This window comes from Brienomyrus brachyistius, chromosome 24 (assembly GCF_023856365.1).
Source record: "Brienomyrus brachyistius isolate T26 chromosome 24, BBRACH_0.4, whole genome shotgun sequence".
Lineage (NCBI taxonomy): Eukaryota > Metazoa > Chordata > Actinopteri > Osteoglossiformes > Mormyridae > Brienomyrus > Brienomyrus brachyistius.
The window spans coordinates 6633923-6650401 of NC_064556.1; the positions used below are offsets into that span (position 1 = coordinate 6633923).

Consider the following 16479-nt stretch of genomic DNA (forward strand, 5'->3'; position numbering starts at 1 on the left):
GACATAACCCAAGCTTGTGTGTGTGTGTATGTGTGTTCCCCCCCCCCCCCCCCCCCTAACCATGGATGCTGCTTGGTGTGAACCGCCATATGGATTTGAACCTCCCCCACCACGTGCGCTCTAATGCTGAAGGCATCGGTAAACTGTCCACCGCGGACGGTAAAGCCTTCGCAGATCCTGAAGTGCTGCGCCGCCTGACGTCGTCAGTGAGCTGTGCACTGGACGAGGCCGCCGCCGCCCTCACGCGCATGAGGGCCGAGAACACGCTCAACGCCGGCCAGGCCGACAAGTATGTATCTCCACCATCTCCCGCCTGTCATTGGCCGTTGCGGGGCCTTGCGGCCCTGTGACCTGTTAAGAGGTCGCCCCAGTGCAGTCCCGGTAAGTGTAGCAGTTTGGTTATTTTCAGCCGTAGCTTGGCGGAGGCCTGTTCGGACGGGGACGTCAATGCCGTGAGGAAGTTGCTGGACGAGGGACGCAGCGTCAACGAGCACACGGAGGAGGGCGAGAGCCTGCTGTGCCTGGCCTGCTCCGCCGGCTACTATGAATTGGCACAGGTGCGTTTCTAGGTGCCAGGCTCGCTCCCCTGGTCTCTGCTTTCTGCTCTGGCCCTCCCAGTTCTCCTACGTCCGATTTTCCTTGCTTCCTGTAGGTCCTGTTGGCCATGCACGCAAACGTCGAGGACAGGGGGATCAAGGGGGACATCACACCGCTCATGGCCGCCGCCAGTGGCGGCTACGTCGACATCGTGAAGCTGCTCCTGGTTCACAGCGCGGACGTCAACGCCCAGTCCTCCACAGGTAGGCGTCACGTTCAAGCATCTGGTCCCCGTTGATGTTATTTCGTTTGATGGAATATCACGATAATCTGTCTTACGAACACTGCGTCATCAGAGCAGCAGCCTCCAGAGGCCTGGAGGAGCTAATGCAGGCCTTGGTTCCGCAGGCAACACAGCACTGACGTACGCATGCGCCGGTGGCTTCGTGGACGTGGTGAAGGTGCTCCTGAAGGAAGGCGCCAACATAGAGGACCACAATGAGAACGGGCACACACCTCTGATGGAGGCAGCGAGCGCTGGTCACGTGGAGGTGGCCCGCGTGCTGCTGGAGTACGGCGCTGGTATCAACACGCACTCCAACGAGTTCAAGGAGAGCGCACTCACGCTGGCCTGCTACAAAGGTGCCACTGCTGATCTCCCATTGGCCGGGGGAGGGAGGGCACGGACCACCATATCCCTAACGCCGTTTGCTCTCCATCGCCCCCTGTAGGACACCTGGAGATGGTGCGCTTCCTGCTGGAAGCTGGTGCCGACCAGGAGCACAAGACAGATGAGATGCACACGGCGTTGATGGAGGCTTGCATGGTGAGAGTTTGGGGAGGATATGGGGGGCGGGGGGTGGGAAACTCCCCCATTCACTCACTCACTCACACACACACACACACACACACACACACACACACACACACACACACACTGCGACTGAGGGAATCCAGTTAAATTCAATGAGAGAGAGATTTTGGGACCTACCAACTATAAAGCAGCTTTTAAGGGGGGGGGTGTGCAGGTGATCACAGGCTTCCTCGCTCCCCCCATCTCAGCGGTGCTTGCACTTAACTTTGACCCTGTAGGATACACAGGTAACACACACACACACACAGACACACACGGTGGGGGCCCTGGCCAATCCCAGCATGCCTCTGCTCATTCCTCAGGATGGGCATGTGGAGGTGGCACGCCTGCTTCTGGACAGCGGGGCACAGGTGAACATGCCGGCGGACTCATTCGAGTCTCCACTGACGCTGGCGGCCTGCGGGGGCCACGTGGAGCTGGCCGCTCTGCTCATCGAGCGCGGGGCCAACCTGGAGGAGGTCAACGACGAGGGCTACACGCCGCTGATGGAGGCTGCTCGCGAAGGCCACGAAGAGATGGTGGCGCTGCTGCTGGCCCAGGGTAAGCACAGATCTGTGATCGTTTGGTGTTGCCTGGAATGGAGCTATAGAGGGGAACGAATCTCCGGCTTGGAGCTGGTGTTTGATTTCATGATGTAAACCTTCAGTCACCTTTGTGAAGTGCTTGTCTGTGCATTTGCTTTGTGTTAATATATTATGACACTTTATTGCAGTCGTTAAATAGTTTGTCATTCTTTAGTCGGCGTGAACATCCTTTGACCTCCCCCCCCCCCTCACCCCCACCCCAGGGGCAAATATCAATGCACAGACGGAGGAGACCCAGGAGACGGCGCTGACGCTGGCCTGCTGCGGAGGCTTCCTGGAGGTGGCCGACTTCCTCATCAAGACAGGCGCTGACATTGAGCTGGGCTGCTCCACGCCGCTGATGGAGGCTGCACAGGAGGGTCACCTCGAGCTTGTCAAGTACCTGCTGGCTGCAGGTGAGCCCAAGCTGGGCTGTGTTGCTGGAACCCGCCGGTTCTCCTCACTGTGCCTGCAGGCACAGCGTGCATCAGTATCTGTGCCTGGGAAATTCGCAGTGCTGGGATATTAATGGGGTCTGATCTGCTGCTACGCGTGGGTTTATTGTAGCTCTGCTCTTTCTGGCTGCCGCATGTATGTCGCGTGTAGGGCAGAGCCAGTGGGGAGAGGAGCTACAATGTCCCACGACTCTCCCTGTGGCCTCCAGGGTGTGGAGAACAGAGATAGAGCAGGATGCTTAACTGGCTGCGGCCTTCCGCTGGGTTGAAAATAAACCCAGTACTCGGGGGAATAAGCGTTAGCAGCTGCCTGGGGTTCCTGGCCGCCGTCTGGCCGTCTCACCTGTGATTCACACCTGTAGTAATTAAACTGTTTGACCACCAGGGGCGAACGTGCATGCAACCACAGCAACAGGAGACACAGCGCTGACGTACGCGTGCGAGAACGGTCACACCGACGTAGCGGACGTGCTGCTGCAGACCGGGGCTGACCTGGTAGGACGGTGCCTTCCCTCTGTCTCCTCTTCCTCCTGCTTCTCTTCTGTTTCTCAGCGTGAGCCATTAACTCTGTCGGACCTGCGTGCCCCCACAGGAACACGAATCGGAGGGTGGCCGGACCCCCCTGATGAAGGCAGCCAGAGCAGGACACCTGTGTACTGTCCAATTCCTCATCAGTAAAGGTACGCTGTCACACGCCACCTTAACACAGGGTGACCGGATAATCTACAGCATCCTGGACACTTTGAGCTACTTCAGGTTTTACAAACTACCTTAAAACCGAAGGGTTCCTGTGATTGGCTAAATAGTTCCGTTCTTCTTGTGCTTCGACTGGTTTGTCTCCTTGGTTGAAAGACTCATCCAGCTGTTTTGATTATAGGAGACTAACCAATCAGCACGTAGCAAGAACTCAGTGCTTTAGTGAAATCCAGGTCCCTTTGATTTGAAATTGTAGTTTACAGATCCTGTCCTGGTTAAAAGTGTCCTCTCTGACATGGATTATCTGGTCATCCTACTTACCAGTGCTGGGAAATGAAGAGTAAAATTGTTGTTTGACTGGAGTAGATATGTAAGGGGAAAAACTTGTTATACTCGTTTGAGTTACGAATTACTCTCAAGAATTTTGTAACTAATACAAAGAATGGAAGTGCAGCTTAAATTATGTAGAATTTGTAAATAGTCCTTTGTCTTCATCCATACCTTCCAGTAAACACAAACTCTAGTGCGGGACTGTTTGTACTTCTGAAAATCCCATATGGCCCTGTCAATACAGTGCTGTGATGTTTGCCATTGATATGAATTCTGAGATCTGTGTATAAAGGGAACAGGAAGTCTGACTCTCTCGGTGTCTCTGACTCTCTCGGTGTCTCTGACTCTCTCTGTGTCTGCGTCTGACGACACCGTCCCCTGGCAGGTGCCAACGTGAATCGCGCCACCGCCAACAATGACCACACGGTGGTGTCGCTGGCCTGCGCCGGGGGCCACCTGGCCGTGGTGGAGCTACTACTGGCCCACGGGGCTGACCCCACCCACAGACTGAAGGTGCGCCCGCCGGCCTTCCCGTTTGGCTTCTCTAATCAGGCACGGGTATAAAGATGGAGGGTGGCCTGTAGTGGGACTGAGTGCCGCTGTATCCGCAGGACAGCTCCACCATGCTCATCGAAGCTGCTAAAGGCGGCCACACCAATGTGGTCTCCTACCTCCTCGACTACCCCAACAACATCCTGTCCGTCCCCACGCCTGACCTGTCCCAGCTCACTCCCCCCTCTCATGATGCATCTCAGGTAGGTTCCGGGGGTTGCTTTTGCCCCATCCTGCGGCATAGTTTGGGTACAGGGGCCATTTTAGGATTTTTTTTTTTTCTTTCGAGGTGACATGCATAAGAGGGACAGTAATTCATACAGAGGGGATAACCTTATTAGCCAATGATATGTTTTGAATGTGTGAGTGACAGGGGATGGAGCCAATCAACTTTTAGCTAGGGTCAGTGCCCCTTTAGCCACGCCCCTGTGTAACCCCTTTTGGGTGAGGTACGTGTGTTGCCATGAGGTGATGCTGTTCCTCTGTCCCCCGCCAGGTTCCCCGAGTTCCATTCCAAGCCCTGGCCATGGTGGTCCCCCCACAGGAGCCCGACAGAGTCCCCTCCACCGTCAGCACCCCCCCACCCGTCACGAACAAAGGTCAGCTACCTCACCCAAGCGTGCGTCTGTACGTCCCTCAGCTCTGAAATGTTGTCCGAGGAGCCAACTGCAACCTTCTGTTTAGATTCCTCCTACAACCTGCCAAATCAATCTTCCTCCACCTGCACTCGCTCTCTCAACATACTGGGCGTTTCATCAAATCACCTACCTATGTTTCTTCACGTTATCCAAAGCTCTTCTGTCTTTATTGACCATTGATAGATTGAAAGAATGGTCTCTGCTTGCTACGGCATTCTGTGACTTTCTGTGAAGCTACCAGCCTGACCCAAATATGTAATGTGTGCCTGTGTGGGTGAGGGACGATCTAAGCGACCTTTTAAGTGAGGATATTGGTGTCATCAAGCTCAGTTTGTCTCCGTTTTCTTTCCCCTGGTTGGTTCACCAGTCGTGTCCAAGCAGAGGTCGGGCCCCCTGCAGACGGGCACCGTGACGGCGGTGGCGGCGGACGCGGACGCGCTGCCGCCCTTCCACGCCTACCAGCCGCTGGAGTGCATCGTGGAGGAGACGGAGGGCAAGCTGAACGAGCTGGGCCAGCGCATCAGCGCCATCGAGAAGGCCCAGCTGCAGTCGCTGGAGCTCATCCAGGGCGAGCCGCTCACCAAAGACAAGATCGAGGAGCTGAAGAGGAGCCGCGAGGAGCAGGTGCAGAAGAAGAAGAAGATCCTCAAGGAGCTGCAGAAGGTGGAGCGCCAGCTGCAGCTTAAGACTCAGCAGCAGTTCACCAAAGAGTACATGGAGGCCAAGGGCCTGAAGGAGGACCTGGCGCTTCCCGCCCAGCCTTCGGGGACCTCGGGGGTGGGCAATCCCCTACCCCTGCCGTTGGCGTCACTGGGCTCCAACACAGACGGCGAAGGCAGCCACGAAGACGACGACCAGCCAGCTCTGGAGGAGGAGGACGATGACGAGGAAGAGGAAGAGGAGGAGGAGGACGACGAGGATGATGATGATGACGACGAGGGCGATGAGGAGGAGGATGAGGAGGAGAGCGAGGATTTCACCAAACTGCCGCAGGTCAACACCATCCTGTACAGGGAGGCGCAGCAGCCTCCGCCACCTCCGCCTCCACAGACTCCCCAAGCCCAGGGTCCCCCGCCCCCCCTACAGGCCGGTTTTGTGCCCATCCAGCCTCTGCCCGCGCAGCAGTCCACGGACTTCAGCGGTGCTGACTACCCCGGCAGCACCAGCCCCGACCTGCAGAGGGTGCTGGTGAGCCAGCAGATGCTGGGCCAGCAGCTCACAGGACTGGGGCCCGGTCTACTCAGCCAGGCTCCGGATGGCCTCATGGTGGCCACGCCCGCACAGACGCTCACAGATACGCTGGATGACATCATGATGGGTGCGTTGACGAGCGCCGTTCGTTTTCATGGTGTCCCTCCCTCTCGCCACCAGTCACTGCCGCCGGCTTTGATGTTAATGGGAAGCAATGCATTAACAGGGGGATGAGGTATGACATCTTGTAAATCCATGCGGGAGCGCCCCCTCCCCCAGTGCTGTCTCGGTTTATGGACGCGTGGGCAGAGGCTGAAACAACGGTGTGCGGAAGCGTAGCGATTAGACCCGTCGACGTAAATCCTCTCGGCGTAGCGGAGGAGCGTGCCTGAACAGTAAAGTGTACATCTAGAATATGTCCACCTTCCAGATCCTCAGGAGAAGCACACGGGGAGTCACGTGCCTCTCGGTTACATTTGACAGGGAGGCAAACTATTTAAATCTGCCGGTTTTATGACTATGGACTAGTCAGCATTTGAGGGTTTTGTGTTCTGTGGCCTGTAGCGGTTGTGCACCCCCACTCCCCTGTAAGACTGTGACCTGGCAGTCACCATGGTAACCTCTGTCCCCCCGCCCCACCATGTGTCCGACAGCCGTGAGCAGCAGAGTACCCATGCTGAACCCCGCGACCTCGCCCAGCCCCCAGCCCTCAGTGCCCACTGCTGGTGCTGCTGTCTCGCCCCCCTCCATGTTGCCGCTGTACCCCTCAGTGGACATCGACGCGCATGTAAGGCCCGCCCCCTACACCAACCACCATCTCCCTGCTGGCTTGTCATGGGATGATGATGATGATGATGATGATGATGATGATGATGGTTATAATGCCGTGCTTGCCCCCACCCCCCGCAGACGGAGAGCAACCACGATACAGCGCTGACCCTGGCCTGTGCCGGTGGCCATGAGGAGCTGGTGTCGGTGCTGATTGCGCGTGGGGCCAACATCGAGCACCGGGACAAGAAGGGTACGCATCCCGCTCGATGAGGGGGAGGGGCCTGTTTTATGCGGGCGTGTGCATGTGATTTCAACATCCTCTCTTCACCCTCCCCAGGTTTCACGCCCCTCATCCTGGCAGCCACAGCCGGACACGTGGGCGTCGTGGAGATCCTCCTGGACAAAGGTGGTGACATCGAGGCCCAGTCTGAGAGAACCAAAGACACCCCTCTCTCACTGGCCTGCTCTGGGGGCCGGCAGGAGGTGCGTCGGTGCTCTTTGACTCCTTCCGTTCGGGGAGGAGTGGTAGGAGTATAGCATTAACAAAGGAAATGATTCATGCCAGTTGAGAGGTGAGTTCCTCAGGTGTCGGTCATGCGTGTGATTTGCTGTGTCGCCCTTGTGCCAGGTGGTGGAGCTGTTGCTGCTCCGCGGGGCCAACAAGGAGCACCGCAACGTGTCCGACTACACGCCGCTCAGCTTGGCTGCATCGGGAGGCTACGTCAACATCATCAAGATCCTCCTCAATGCCGGCGCCGAGATCAATTCCAGGTGAGCTCTGGGGTCTTTTCGGACCCGCAGCCTCGGTTCCCTTCCTTCTCCTCGTCCCCCCCCCCCCGCCAACTTCACAGCTCATCTCCACCCTCCCCAGGACTGGCAGCAAGCTGGGGATCTCGCCGCTGATGCTGGCGGCCATGAACGGCCACGTCCCCGCGGTCAAGCTGCTGTTGGACATGGGCTCGGATATCAACGCGCAGATCGAGACCAACCGTAACACTGCGTTGACGCTGGCCTGCTTCCAGGGCCGTGCTGAGGTGGTCAGCCTGCTGCTGGACCGCAAGGCCAACGTAGAGCACCGTGCCAAGGTGAGCCGTACTAGGTGGCTGTCAGGAGGGTGGGTCCTGCCCGACCGATCCACCAACGACTGTGTCAATTGAGGAGACTTTCGTGTGCCCCTACATAGACTGGACTGACCCCCCTCATGGAGGCGGCGTCGGGGGGCTATGCCGAAGTGGGCCGCGTGCTGCTGGACAAGGGCGCCGACGTGAATGCCCCGCCGGTACCCTCATCACGGGACACCGCGCTCACCATTGCCGCAGACAAGGGCCACTACAAGTTCTGTGAGCTGCTCATCAACAGGTGGGCGCCGCACGTTCCCACATTTCGTCGATCCCCGTCTACCTTTGGGAAGGTGACTTATTTTCCCCCCTCTTTTTCTCCCCCGACAGGGTGGCTCATATAGACGTACGCAACAAGAAGGGCAACACCCCTCTGTGGCTGGCAGCTAACGGCGGCCATTTCGATGTGGTGCAGCTCCTTGTGCAGGCGGGCGCCGACGTTGATGCCGCCGACAACCGCAAGATCACCCCGCTCATGGCGGCTTTCCGCAAGGTGTGATACCTACATCTGCCAGCAGGGGGCTCCCCTTTTCTTACAAAACTCTTCCCTGACCCGCCGAATCACTCACCCAGGCTCCTGCCGCTTTGTCTCAGGGTCATGTGAAGGTCGTGCAGTACCTGGTGAAGGAGGTCAACCAGTTTCCCTCTGACATTGAGTGCATGAGATACATCGCCACCATTGCAGATAAGGTAGGCAGACCATAGGGGGCCGGGTGTCTGGTGAAGGGGTGAGCTTCCAGAGGCTGCCTGCAGGGGCACCCTCATAGTACTGCAGTTTGCTCGTGGTGCGTGGGAACTGAAATTTGACATGGAATAACGATGGGAGTCATGTATAAGTATAATATGCTCAGTGATCATGACATGGTGGGATTGTCATTCCTGACTGCAGGAGCTTCTGAAAAAGTGTCATCAGTGCATGGAGACCATCGTCAAAGCCAAGGACCAGCAGGCGGCCGAGGCGAACAAGAACGCTAGCATCCTGCTCAAGGAGCTGGACCTGGAGAAGGTGAGTGAGCGTCTGCTCTTTAGCCCCGGCCTCCCGATTCCCCGTCCCCCTCGCTGACCTTCTGCGCGTCTCGACAGTCCCGGGAAGAGAGCAAGAAGCAGGCTCTGGCGGCCAAGCGGGAGAAGCGTAAGGAGAAGCGGAAGAAGAAGAAGGAGGAGCAGAAGCGAAAGCTGGAGGAGGAGGAGGCCAAGATCAAGGAGGTGTTTTCGGAACTGCAGGACCATGAGAAGGATTCCGCTGAAGGTGAGTGCTGAGGTCATCTGGACGGTCAGCCTCTGTCTGGTGAGAGAACTGTGGCTCTGGATTAACCCTGCACCCCCCGATCCGTGTCCCCGTAGAGGCCGAAGTCCCCATCGAGCCTCCCAGTGCCACCACCACCACCACCATCGGCATTCCCGCGACCTCCGCCACCTTCAGCTCGGCCTTCGCTAAGAAGCGGCCCAACGCGGTCACCACGCCCAGCGCCAGCCGCAAGAGTAAGAAGAACAGGACCAAGGATGCACCCAGCGAGCCCATCATCCTGCAGGACCCCCAGGTGGCGCTGGCGCAGCAGAAGGCCGACCGGAACAAGATCCATGGGGAGCCCAGGGGTGGCGGAGTACCCAGCGGCAACAGCGACTCGGATAACCTGGACAGCACCGACTGCAACAGCGAGAGCAGCGGAGGTGGGGGCGGCGGCAAGTGCCAGGAGCTGGGCCACCCGCCTGACCCACTGCCCTCCTCCACAGCCCCCCCCAGCCATGGGCAGCCCACGTTGCTCCCTGAGAAGAGGCAGTGCCCCCCCCTGCACAGCGCGCGCGACGACAAGGTCACCTTGTCCATCTCCAAACCGCTGCAAAAGTGAGTCCAGGTTCCAAATGCCGTCCATATTCCACACAGCCAGAAAGGGCTCATCTAACACGGCGTCATTATAACCCGAGTACGGTGGTGGGAAGGGGCTGGTGCTCCCAGTCTACAAGCGAGTATATGTCGGTATACAAGCGGGCACAGGTCTGTGAGCTATGTGTGTCTGTCTCTCTCTCTCCAGAACGCCAGACTGCTCCAGTGACTCGAATCCCAGCTCTGCCCTATCCTCCTTTAAGACCATTTCACTGCCGGTGTCCTCACCCAACAGCAAGATCAACCTCACCAGTCCCAAAAGGAGCCAGAAGAGAGAGGAGGGCTGGAAGGAGGTGGTCCGGAGGTGAGCTTCTGTCAGAACAATTATATAGACTTTATTAGACTATATTGATGTCTTATTTATTGTAAATATAAATGACTCAGGATCTGCGGTGCACTGTCAAGTGAATGTGACACTGTGAATGTGTCAAGTTCACTTGGACCTCTTATGAATGCTCCTTTATTGCAGGGTCACTGGAAGATTCTGCATTTATCTAGCATCCTTCTGCTGCGGTCATCATTAAATGCTGTCCACTCTCTCCCCACCCTTTTCCTCCCAGGTCCAAGAAGCTCTCTGTGCCAGCGTCAGTGGTGTCGCGGATCATGGGCAGGGGCGGCTGTAACATCACGGCCATCCAGGACGTGACGGGGGCCCACATCGACGTGGATAAGCAGAAGGACAAGAACGGCGAGAGGATGATCACCATCAGGGGCGGCACGGAGTCCACGCGGCATGCTGTGCAGCTCATCAACGCCCTGATCCAGGACCCCGCCAAGGAGCTGGAGGACCTCATCCCCCGTAATCACATCCGCACCCCCGGCAGCAACACCAAGATCAGCTCCACCTTCACCACCTCCACGGGGGCCACCAGCACCACGGCGTCCGGCGCCAAGGGGCTGCCGTCAGTTATGCCGTCCTCTGGCGTCGCCTTCCAGCCGTCGTCTCCGTCCGCCTCGCAGCAGGGGGGAAAGCTGGGGAAGAGCCTGGCCCCAGGGGTGCGCCCCCCCTTCGTCTCACTCCCGTTGGCCTACGCCCACCCTCAGTTGGCCCTGCTGGCCGCACAGACCATGCACCAGATCCGACACCCGCGACTGCCCGTGGCCCAGTTTGGGGGAACCTTCTCCCCATCGCCTAACACCTGGGGTCCCTTCCCCGTGCGACCCGTCAGCCCTGGCAGCAATAACGGCTCCCCAAAACACAATGGCGCCGGCTCTGCCCCCAGACCGGGCACTGCCCAGCCCGAGTACGCCGCGGCTGCTTCCAATACTGGCCCCGCCTCTGTCTCACCTGCTACCGCAGCTCCACCACCAGCCTGCCTGCCCAACACGCCCACTCCGTCCACGGCCAGGAAGCAGCTGTTCTCCGAGCCCAAGACGAGCAGCGCCACCATGGTCACCTGTACGGTCAGCAGCGTGGGGGCCGCTCGGGCTTCAAGCTCACCCTCCCCCCTGCTCTCTGCTCCCCCCGCGTCCCTGACACCGCCTCCACCCCCTCCCCCCATAGCCTCATCTACACAACTCCCGCAGCCCAAACCAGAGCATTGCGCTTCCTCAACGCCCGGAAAAGAGAAACCACCACTGGAGCAGCCAGCCAAGCCCACTGTGGGTGGAGCCTCTGAAGGAAATGTTCCCACTGGCTCACTGGCCTACCCTCCGCCTGCGCCGCTATCCACGGCCCCACCGCAGCAGGAAGTCCGACAGCCGGCTCCACCTCCTCTGCCTTTCGTCACTGGCGCGGAGCCCACCCTGGCCACCGTCCCTGTGGGGGCTGGAATGCCAAGCTCGCGGCCCACCCCCACCGTGGCCCAAACCAGTAGCACTATAGCTCACTTCGCTGCTCCGGCACCTCAGGTGTCGCCCCGCATGCAGCCCCCGGCTCCCTTTTACCCACTGGCCTCTGGGGGTGCCCTGCCAGAGCAGCCGTCAGTGTTTGTGGCCCCCGGGAACACACAGGAGGGCCTGAAACAGCAGCAGCAGCAGCCGCCCCCCCAACAGCAGCCGCACGGGCTGGCGGCGCCGGCCATGCCACCGCCCTCGCTGCAAATGCCCTCCGCCCTCGGCGTGCTCAACGGCTCGCAGATGCACATCCACGGCGCCAAGGCCCAGCTGCCGCCCAGCTTCGGGCCCGCCGCCCTCTTCAACCACTTCAGCAGCATCTTTGACGGCGGACAGGTGGGCAATAGCCAGATGTGGGGGGCGTGCCACCTGCCGACACGCTCCGCGCCAGAGCAGGCCTACAGCGGGCCTCCTGCCTACATGGGAGGCATGGGCCAGATGGAGAGCGTGCTGCCCCCTCCTGACAGCTCCAAGGCGCCAGGGTACCGCTGCCCCACCCAGAGAATCATTCCCAGCCCCATCGGTAAGGAAGTTCCATAACCCCTATCTGAGTAATTCCGCTAAACTTCTGAATGCAGCAGGGCCAAAGCAGCTTGTTTAACCAAATTCATCCCCCACTCCCCCAGGAATGCACCCCATGGACCCTTCGGCCAGCTCCATTTCCTCCTCCGCTGCGCTGACCAGCTTCGCCACCAGCATCTCCGGCAGCCCGGTGTTCCTGCAGGGTCGGCAGCACTTCTCTCCCCACCCCTGGAGCGCTTCCACTTCCTGTACGGGGCGGTGGACTGAAAGGGGCCCCAAGCTGGGGTGTGGCGCCGCTTTTCTGCCTGGCACTGCCCCCTTAACCGCCGGCCCTCTATCTGTCCTCGCCCCTGCAGGCGAGTCTCCGGTGCCCTCGGCGTCCTCAGGGGGCTCCTCCCCACTCTCTGCCTCCACGGCGACCCCGGCGTTGATCCAGGCTAAGGCTGGCAGCTCGAGCCAGCAAGACCGCAAGGTGCCCCCACCAATCGGCACAGAGCGGCTGGCTCGTATCCGGCAGACGGGCTCCGTCAACCCGGCCATGCTCACTACCAGCTACACGGCCCCCGTCGGACAAGGGGGCATCTGGTCCTTTGGAGTTGGCAGTGCCTCCGGTGTGTGTGTGGGCCGGAAGGGTGGGTGCTGGGACGCCAATGCCTTGTCGTGGGGGGTGGGGGGGAACCCATGGATGTTGGGGTGTGGTTAGAGAATGAATGATGTAATTCTAATGCTAATTCATAGATTATTTATTAAAATCACAGATGGTGAACAAGGATGAGTGAATTGAATGAGCCGAGAATGATTTTTGATTGGTTCTGTTTAGAAGCCCTTTATCACATTATCAGGCACATTTAGATGCATTTTTCACTTATTTCGTTCCGGTTTTTGCCTGGTGAGGTCTTCCAGGTTGACTATGACTTGAGTCGCAGCGCCCCCTGCTAGGCGAGTGGTGGCACTGCCTCTGTCGTATGACTGCTGACACCCCCCTCTGACCTGCAGAAGCCGTGTCGGGCTGGTCGCAGCCGCTCGTCAGCAGCCACGTGCTGCACCAGCAGCTCCCGGAGCAGTCGGCCTTCTCGCAGCACCAGCCCATGGAGCGTGATGACACGGGCATCGTGGCCCCTTCCAACACCTTCCACCAGCCCATGCCGAGCAGCTTCATGGACTTCCCCAAGGTGGGGCTGCTTCTCCTCCACTGCCTAGTCAGAATTTGTTGGACAAAACACATATTGCCTCAGTTGTTTCATTTAGCCCAGTTCTTCATTGGTTTGTTTGCTCCAAAAATAAACTAAAAATCAAAAATATTGACTCGGGGGGTCCCGGAGGACCAGGTTGAGGAGCACGTCTCTGAGGTCTCTGAGTTAATGATGATCCATCGGTTCTCTGTTTCCCAGGGGCTGCCGATGTCAATGTTTGGTGGGACGATGATCCCCCCCCACCCTCCCATGACTGAGGGGCCTGGGGGCCCCATGTACAACGGGCTGCACGCTGCAGACCCTGCCTGGAACCCCATCCTCAAGGTCATGCCCAACTCCGCAGAGAACTCGGACCCCCAACAGGTAAAACCCACACCGCGGTCTCTCGCCTGCCCGGCTGGACCGGCGCCGATCTGCCCCGTCACTCAGAGAAACTTCGCTGTCGTTTCAGGTCTGGCCCGGTACTTGGGCCCCACATGTCGGCAACGTGCATCTCAACCACGTCAACTAGGCAACGAGGCGATCAAGGCATAGGACCAGTAAACAAAACTATTTCTAGAGAACAATAAAAGTACCGTTAAAAGATGTTAACCTAACGGTATCCTACAAATACGAGATGGGATGGTGGACACACTATTTGACGTGCCTAATGGAAAAAAGAGAGAATTCAGTGTGGGCTTGTTTACCACTGTTTATGGACAGATCAGTTGCCTGTTCAACAGGATACATTCTCTGCGTAGTATAGCCATTTTGACTTTAAAAACCACCTGTTCTTGATCTGCAGGGCTTAACCGGGCCTGTAAAGCCGTTCTTGACCAAGAACTAGATGATTACCGAACGATAAATCAGACCTTTTAGAGTGGTAAATACATGTATAATTGTTTACATACTAAAAAGGGTTAAAATGAGAGTAAATTTCATGTCGTATAGTGGCTCTACTTTGTAGCCTGTATTAATGTGAAATATTTACCTTAATATTCAATAAAAAGATGGAACTGTATTGTGTTAATTTTTTTTTATGTAAAAATCGTCACTGCATTGGAATTGTAAAAAACAAAGTTGTTTATATCGGTGTCTAATAGCATCACCTGACCCGCTAGTCAAGTCATCTGACCGTTTTCATAATGCCTGTCTGTCAGTGATGTTTTGACTCCTGGGACTGACCAGCCCCTGTTTAAGGAGTGGTTTAAATCAAATGGTGAGTAGAGTTGAGGAAAGAAATGATGGTCGTCTCCCAGATACTGACCCCTCCCTCAGTGATTTATGGGTAAGTGCAATGTCCTTCCTATATTACGCAGAGCTTTCAGTTTCCTGGTGACTTTCAGAATATTTAGACGTTTTCTTTTAACTTTGTGGTCTTGGCACCTACTGCAGCTGTCCCTGTGTTCATACTGATGTGAGCGGCAATAGTGTTAAACTAAATAGTATAATATTTTTAAATTGTGGCTCCTTACCCCTTTGGTATATAATCAAGTCCTGAGATTCCCTCATACTATGAAAGTTGCATCTTTCTGTATCGTCACTCCTTGTTGACAAAAGGTCCGGTCCAAAGGTCTGATGAAATTGCCCGTGATTCTTGAGGCGCCGAAGTTATTCCAGCAAATGTTTCAGACTTGTCTGTTTACGCAACTGGAGAGCGAGGTCGGTTGCCTGTGTTTCTGACTGCTCATGCTGACACAGAAAGAGTGCTCAAGTAGTAACTGCCCTCTCCCTTGCGGAATGTCTGGCAACCCTGGAAAGCATTTTCGCTAATTTCTATACTTCATACACATGTAGTACTATTACACACAACTTCGATATCAATTCTTGGGATGCTATTGGTTGTCTTTGTGCTGACATTTTGTACAGCTGCCCAGTAAGTGCTGATTTTTCAGTGTCGTTTACTTGCGTTCATCAATGTCTGCCAAATGGCAAGCGGGTAAAAGCCACCTCGTTCCTCATCCCTGCACCGAGCCTGTGGGACCAACGGCATTAGGACACCTACAGCCGGAAGCCAGGACATAAGGTTACAGCTCAGAATTTGCATGCGTGCATGCGCTCGCATTTATGTGCGAGTGCTTTCATGGGGATGAAAGCCAGGTTATTTTTTCTAACAGTTGACACCTGGTGCGGTTTCAAAGTCCAATAATCCCCCTGAAAAGGTCATATGCAAAGCACAGGTAATGCCTTTCGCAATAGTGTCTGCACGCATTTAGGTCAGTGGCCGATCAGATCTGCAAAGGGCCAGTGCGGGTTTTTGAGATAACCTCTAAGTCAGCTGTTCAAACCCAGGTGTGAGGACTCTTCAGCCAGTCAGTCCTCTAGTTAGTGATCGATTCCTGGAATTGTAGTGAAAACCCGCACACACAGCAGCCCTTTCTGGATATGATTGGCCACCCCGTTTTAGGCTGTTTCGTGTGAACTCTACACCCTGGTCTGCCACAAGCCAAAGACTCTTCGGCTCCCGGGGTTTGCAGAGGCGTTTAAATGCAGCAGTAGGTGTCTGCAGTGAAATGAGAAACGGTAATACATCCGGCAGGTTTCCGGGCGGGACGTCGAGCGCGTGAGGTGGGCGTGATGAACCGCTACACTACGGAAGTGTAGGTTCCCTGGAGGCTGCTTCTGTCCTGCCGATTCCAGGGTGTGGAGGAGAGTCGTCTGTCACTCCCTTTGAAGAATAAGAGCGTCGTGGTGAGGGATGCGATTATTTGGGCCTGTTAACACCCAGGGGAAGCGCCTGGTTTTTATAACGAGAGAGCAGACGGTCCGTGTATGTTTGTAGATAATGAACTGTGTAAGATGCCTCTTGAAGTCAAGTGTGCTTTGTCATATCTTCTACATACAGGTTCACAGTGGTGTAAAATAGTGCCCCCTATAGGACCGTGGTGAACATACAACAAAAATGAGGGAGGGGGGGGTTTCACAATAAAGTGCAATAAACAAGGGTTTATATACATCAGGGATGTTGAACTCCAGTCCTGGGGGGGCGGAGCCCTGTGTAGCTTAGTTCTTTCTTTGTTCCACTATAAATGACTCAGCTCAAGAGCTGTGTGGTAATTAGCACAAGTTGTTGGATAAGGTGTGTTAAATGAAGGGAAACCCAAAAATGTGCAGGGCTCCGACTCCCCAGGACTGGAGTTTGACACCCCTGCTATACGCAGTGCACTGTGTACGTAAATACGAAGCAGTGGCGTAACACAGCAGTGTAAATGATCTTGAAGTCACTCTGTTATTCAGAAAACACTCCACACCTGCCTGGAAGTTCTGGCTTGAATTCTGTGATCTACCAGTGATACACTCTTCACCCCCAAGCTAGCAGGAGTCTGCATGCCATCGCTA

At 56.4% G+C, this 16479-nt stretch overlaps 1 protein-coding gene across 9 annotated transcripts in view; it reads left to right on the forward strand.

Annotated features, from left to right (window-relative positions):
- The window catches only part of ankhd1 (ankyrin repeat and KH domain containing 1), a 28765-nt gene extending 14604 nt beyond the window's left edge, over nt 1-14161 (forward strand). The window contains exons 3-33 of one of the 9 annotated variants that reach the window (XM_048994803.1): nt 133-289; nt 395-557; nt 653-800; nt 946-1179; nt 1269-1363; nt 1714-1951; nt 2199-2390; nt 2815-2924; nt 3022-3109; nt 3841-3968; nt 4067-4210; nt 4504-4606; nt 5013-5963; nt 6490-6623; nt 6746-6857; nt 6945-7090; nt 7236-7378; nt 7479-7692; nt 7791-7966; nt 8056-8218; nt 8320-8415; nt 8615-8731; nt 8809-8974; nt 9070-9571; nt 9759-9914; nt 10171-11969; nt 12073-12216; nt 12325-12600; nt 12965-13140; nt 13360-13524; nt 13613-14161. In XM_048994803.1, the coding sequence (XP_048850760.1) occupies nt 133-289; nt 395-557; nt 653-800; nt 946-1179; nt 1269-1363; nt 1714-1951; nt 2199-2390; nt 2815-2924; nt 3022-3109; nt 3841-3968; nt 4067-4210; nt 4504-4606; nt 5013-5963; nt 6490-6623; nt 6746-6857; nt 6945-7090; nt 7236-7378; nt 7479-7692; nt 7791-7966; nt 8056-8218; nt 8320-8415; nt 8615-8731; nt 8809-8974; nt 9070-9571; nt 9759-9914; nt 10171-11969; nt 12073-12216; nt 12325-12600; nt 12965-13140; nt 13360-13524; nt 13613-13672 (7496 nt within the window). In that variant the 3' untranslated portion in view covers nt 13673-14161. Of the gene's footprint in view, nt 1-132; nt 290-394; nt 558-652; nt 801-945; nt 1180-1268; nt 1364-1713; nt 1952-2198; nt 2391-2814; nt 2925-3021; nt 3110-3840; nt 3969-4066; nt 4211-4503; nt 4607-5012; nt 5964-6489; nt 6624-6745; nt 6858-6944; nt 7091-7235; nt 7379-7478; nt 7693-7790; nt 7967-8055; nt 8219-8319; nt 8416-8614; nt 8732-8808; nt 8975-9069; nt 9572-9758; nt 9915-10170; nt 11970-12072; nt 12601-12964; nt 13141-13359; nt 13525-13612 lie in introns of all 9 variants that reach the window. The other 8 variants (XM_048994804.1, XM_048994805.1, XM_048994806.1 and 5 more) reach the window with 8 other exon arrangements.
- Nucleotides 14162-16479: the final 2318 nt, after the last annotated feature.